Here is a 5,193-nt window from a genome sequence, read left to right as displayed (position 1 = left end):
AATAAAGGCTGGAAAAAAAAAAAAAAAAAAAAAAAAGGAAGAAAGAAAACAGAACAATGAATTATATTGAATAATACTTCACATAAGTAAAACATGCACAGAAAAATAGAAGTGATCTACACCATGCTAGAACATCAGAATTAAACAACGCATTCTGAAGAATATAAATGTCATATGTGCTTATATTGCCTTGAGAACTTACCCTGCAATTTTCTCGTGTACTATTAATTGGACATGCAAACCAAATTAATTTGGAACTTTTATCCTACCATACTAGAATATCAAACATGAACTCTTTCAATATAATGATTGGATTTACCCACGGTTTTCTTCTCCAGGCCAAAACATCTTATCATATGAGAGTAAAGCATACATTCACAACAAACAGTTCAAGGGGGGCGGAACATTTACAGAGCACGTGAGCAGGCATCATCTACCGCACACGGATCCAGGACCACAAGTATTCTTTTTTATTATATTAGTTTTGGTACCATGTGCCAGTGGATTTCATAATTGTTATAATTGATACTTATGAAGAAGAGATAATACTCGCAAGTTCATTGGCATGTTTTTCATAAAATATGCATTATTATATTTGTTTTGGTACCATGTGCCAATGGATTTCATAACTATTATAATTGATGTTATAGTTGATACTTATGAAGAAAGATAATACTCACAAGTTCATTGGCATGTCTTTCATAAAATATGCATTATTATATCGGTTTTGGTACCATGTGCCAATGGATTTCATAACTATTATAATTAATGTTTATAAGGAAGATAGAATACTCACAAGAGTTCATTGGCATATCTTTCATATTGATGCATTCAAAATATGCATTACTAACACTGATTCCAGATATAAACATCATTGCTTTGGCAGCCGCCTGATTGCATGCAGAGATAACACCCTGAGGAGGAGTCAGCAAACTCTGATATTCCCCCAATATCTGTAGGCTAGAAATTAGTTCATTCCGACACTTTCCAGGGGCCTTCTTTTCTTTCCAGTGATTGGATGCACCATACTCTGTTTCATCAATTGTCGTACTTTCCTCCTCCTCAATCAGATCAGCAATCACAAGGACTGTGATACACAATAGAAGGCATAGACGAGTGTCTATGCGAGGCACAGGCCCCTCGATGGGATCCCTTTCCTTTTCAACGTTTTGTAAATAAGAATATCAGTCACTTTTACCTAAATCTTACCAATGAAATAAACTAATATAAATATCAAAAGAGAACATTAAATTAATGTATTCTGCAACAATGACAGACGAAAAAGCAATCGAGCAACAGAAAGAAAGGAAAAAAAAAAGAGATGCCAATATCTAAGTTACATGTTACATTTATGGAAAGAATGTTAAATAAAAAACTGATTGAAATTTCATAATTGACGATGTCATAATCTCACCACCACATTTGTCTAACTAAAAAAAAACATAATTGACTAAGGATCTACTGACAAATAGAATAGATATTTGTATTGAGTGCTTCATGATTTCTAGCAAACTACAACAAAAATGGATGGTCCATTTTATCAATAAAAATCTGAAGATAATCTATTCAGGACAAAAGAACTCTAACCCTTTGAACAAGGCGAAGAGCTGCTATCCAGAGACCCAAGAAGGTATCATGCCAACTGGTTCCATTTATTGCCTTAAGGGTTTTGACCAAACCTGCAAGAAACAAAGATGAAGTTCACTTTCATGTATAATTTTCTTGTACAAACTGATAGGATTCGTGCATATAAGTAGAAATTGTAGAAAACTTGGGATAAAAATTAGTTGTACTTGTAATTTTTTCAATAGCACTTGTTGCTTCTACTTGATATCCATCCATTGCATCTTCTAGAACTAGATCAAGTGGAAGCCAAAGTGCAGAATAACGAGTTCTATGACACAAACTAGCAGAAGATGCCGGAGATCCAAAAGCTCTAATTGGATGGAACTTCTTCTGTGAATTTTGTTTAAATTCTTGAGAGAAGATTGTCCAAGTATCGAACTGCAGAAAAATCTCTGAGTTAAAAGATTTTGACTTTCTCAATACCGAAGAATTTTCTCCAATCAACTGGAGTCTCTGAATAAGATCTGCCCAATGTGAAGGCCTGAAAATTTGTAAGAAGAAGGTTGAAGAAAACAATGATAAAAAAGGTAAGACAACCATTTAACTGGTTATGATCTTTGCCACAATAGTTTATGACTAAAATTTTAGTGATATAAATAGCAAAATTATGGTTAGTTAAGTTGAATAGCACAGTTTGTCCTTTTATTCATACCGTTATACTTCGAAGTCATCAAGAAAAGCTAGAGTTTTTAAGTTGATAGATGAATGTCCTTACATATTCCTGCAAGCCAAGTGGAGAATCCTTGAAGTAACCGCATCTTGAAGAAATTTCCCAATTATCTCAATTGTCAGTTCAACATTTACATTCTGCAATCTCTCACGTTGTTCAGTCCATTTATCATCATAACCATTGTGACCATCTAGTTCCATTTCTTGAGGTTCTGTTGGCCATTTGGATTTCTCTTCCACAATAAGATCCAATAACCCTTCATCAACAAGTGTTGCATCAAGCAACTTCCAGACAATTGAAAATATATACTCAACCACAAGGGTCCCAGGATCATCTGCTGGCAAATTGAATGTCTCAGAAAGACGAAGAACAGCATCAACAGATGCCATGACCCTGTATCAAAGAGAGAGGTTTATTATTAAAGATGTATACACGACACTAAGAAGCAAAACTACGACCAAAAGCCATCCATTCTTTCCCAAGTACTGCATAGAATAAATTAATCCTCAAAATTTGAAGTCGTGGTATCAACAGAGAAATATTATTCAGTAAGCCTTGATCTATAGACTCATAATTCTATGATTCACTAAACTTCCAGAGTAAAACAACATGTGTAGCAAAATTTGTCATAAAGCATCAACAATATAAGAAGCATTAAACAATATATATAAACCCATTACCAGGGTAGAAATCATTAGAAATCTTTGGGATTAAGTTTAAGCAAGCCCCAATATATGAAATCATCTCGTATATTGACATTTTCATTCTGAAACATTTTTTTCTTTCTTATATTCTCCTACATGCACAGAACATCTAATAGGAGAAAATACGGCATGGAAATAATAATGGATTATTAAGCAGCTACTGTCCTGTGAAGCACAAAAGTAGGCACTGTTTTTACCATTTGCTAACTCATGGTCAGGAAGCTTAACAATATATCGAGCTCCATAATGAAAAAACACGAAAAGTTGGATCATAACAAAAGAAATAATAATAATTGAACATTTCCTCATTCTATGAAGTAGAATTATAGCTTCCAAAGGAAAAACCAAATTCCAAAATTGAACACATCAAGGTCAAGAGGAATGTCAAGATCCAGAGAAGGTAGTAAGACATCGCCACTACAATTTCTATGACAGCATCTTACCCCTAATTTCTTTTAGGAAAAAAGAACGTACAAGAGAGAAACCATAAGGCAAAACTCTCCCTAGGAATGGTAGTTGAAGCTGATCAAAATAAAATAAAAACTCTGAATTGGCAGCCCCCCCCCCACAAAAAGATCAAGTGCATTATTCAACATAAAAGAGAAAGACAGAAGCAAAATTGAAGTCACAGGCTTGAACTTCATTATCCTTCTCAATCATAAAACTAACTCTTTGTATTTGAGGCCATGTATATGAGATTTCAGCTTAAAAGCGTGTCTTCGAAGAAGTTCCAAATAGAGCCTATATGCTACTGGCTGGAATTGTCTTCTTGAAATGACCCTGTAGAAAGAAGCAATAACAATTTTCAACACTAAATCTTATTCATTATAAGTTGACAAAGGAAATGGAAACAGATTAAATTCAGATCAGATCTCAATCAATCGTAGCAAACAAAGGCTATTCTTAAACCCAAATGCACTATGCTCTACTCATAGTCGTGCTTAAACACCAAAACCTAACTGCTGCCATTTAGTCAAGTACAGACAAAAACTGATAAATTCATGCTCAGCGAATTCCAATTCAGCTCATAACTTCAGAAGTTCAATTGAAAAACAATCCATGGAATCACGTAAGCGCAATCCAGGCAAGAATCAACAACCACTTGCGCACAGAGGATCATGAACACACGATCTCCATACGCAGCAAGCATCGTGAAAAAGAAGAATCTCCACGATCTCTTCACAGTTGCAACAAATTCTATCAAACAAGCTCCATATCCATCATATCAATCAAGATTTACACTCACCTAACAAAAAAAAAAAAAAACTCGTTCCTGAACTCATACGTCAAAATTCTACGAAAACATACACAAAATAAGCAGAGAACAAAAACAACCGCAAACGAACCTGGTTGTGAGCAAGGCAAGAACAAGAATTGGGGGTACGATATTCAACATCAACGCCTTCTCAAGAAACTTCCATGAAACAGGCTCATTATTATCCCAACAAATGTGCGAAACCAGCACGTTAGCGAGCTCAACTGACGGCAAAACGACTCCCGACGAGTTCAAATTTGAAGACAACTGAATGGCCCAATGCAGAGGATCAACTCCCTTTTGCTGAGCCACCTTGGTTAGCTCTGTAACTCTGTCCCAAAAACTGTTATGAACAGCTACCGCCATTTTCGAGCCAGATTGAACTCGAGCTTTGGGCAATTGCTAGCGGTAAAGTGCTGCGGAGCACACGGAGAACACAGAAAAACCAGAGAGAAAAGAAAGAGAGTTTCTAAATGGAAGCTTTTGGATCCAATTATAATTATTTAGCTAGATTCTTGTAAATTTATATTTTCTTTTTTAATTCATCATATATATTATAAAATGTTTTAGGTGAAACATGAAAAAGAGAGCTTAAAGAGGACAATATCTTTTAGCGGTGGATTTGGACGGTTACAAATGGTATCAAATCCCAAGTTCTGGACTATGTGCCAACGAGGCTGTTCTTTGAAGGGGGTAGACACGAGGCAATGTGTCAGTAAAGACGCTAAGCTTCAAAGGGGTGGATTTGGTGGTGGTCTCACATAGATTGGAGAAAGGAAAGCTTAGAGAGGACAATATCTGTTAGCGGTGGATTTGAGCGATTACAAACGGTATCAAAGCCCAGGTTCCGGACTATGTGCCAGCGAAGCTGTTCTTTGAAGGGGGTAGACACGAGGCAGTGTGCCCGTAAAGATGCTAGGCCTCAAATGAGTGGATTT

The 5,193-nt window shown here is 35.8% G+C and overlaps 1 protein-coding gene across 2 annotated transcripts in view; it reads right to left on the bottom strand.

Moving 5' to 3' along the window:
* The window catches only part of LOC111460123 (mediator of RNA polymerase II transcription subunit 33A), an 11,835-nt gene extending 7,096 nt beyond the window's left edge, over positions 1 to 4,739 (bottom strand). For both annotated transcript variants that reach the window (XM_023103233.1, XM_023103234.1), the window contains exons 1-6: positions 4,347 to 4,739; positions 3,670 to 3,780; positions 2,342 to 2,689; positions 1,794 to 2,107; positions 1,588 to 1,679; positions 797 to 1,157 (exon numbers count right to left, since the gene is read on the bottom strand). In XM_023103233.1, the coding sequence (XP_022959001.1) occupies positions 797 to 1,157; positions 1,588 to 1,679; positions 1,794 to 2,107; positions 2,342 to 2,689; positions 3,670 to 3,780; positions 4,347 to 4,621 (1,501 nt within the window). In that variant the 5' untranslated portion in view covers positions 4,622 to 4,739. The remainder of the gene's footprint in view (positions 1 to 796; positions 1,158 to 1,587; positions 1,680 to 1,793; positions 2,108 to 2,341; positions 2,690 to 3,669; positions 3,781 to 4,346) is intronic.
* Between the last annotated feature and the right edge of the window lie 454 nt (positions 4,740 to 5,193).

The sequence above is a fragment of the Cucurbita moschata genome, unplaced genomic scaffold, assembly GCF_002738365.1.
Source record: "Cucurbita moschata cultivar Rifu unplaced genomic scaffold, Cmos_1.0 Cmo_Scf00023, whole genome shotgun sequence".
Classification (NCBI taxonomy): domain Eukaryota; kingdom Viridiplantae; phylum Streptophyta; class Magnoliopsida; order Cucurbitales; family Cucurbitaceae; genus Cucurbita; species Cucurbita moschata.
Note: the sequence above shows the minus strand (reverse complement) of the source record. Positions and strands in the feature narration are given on the sequence as shown.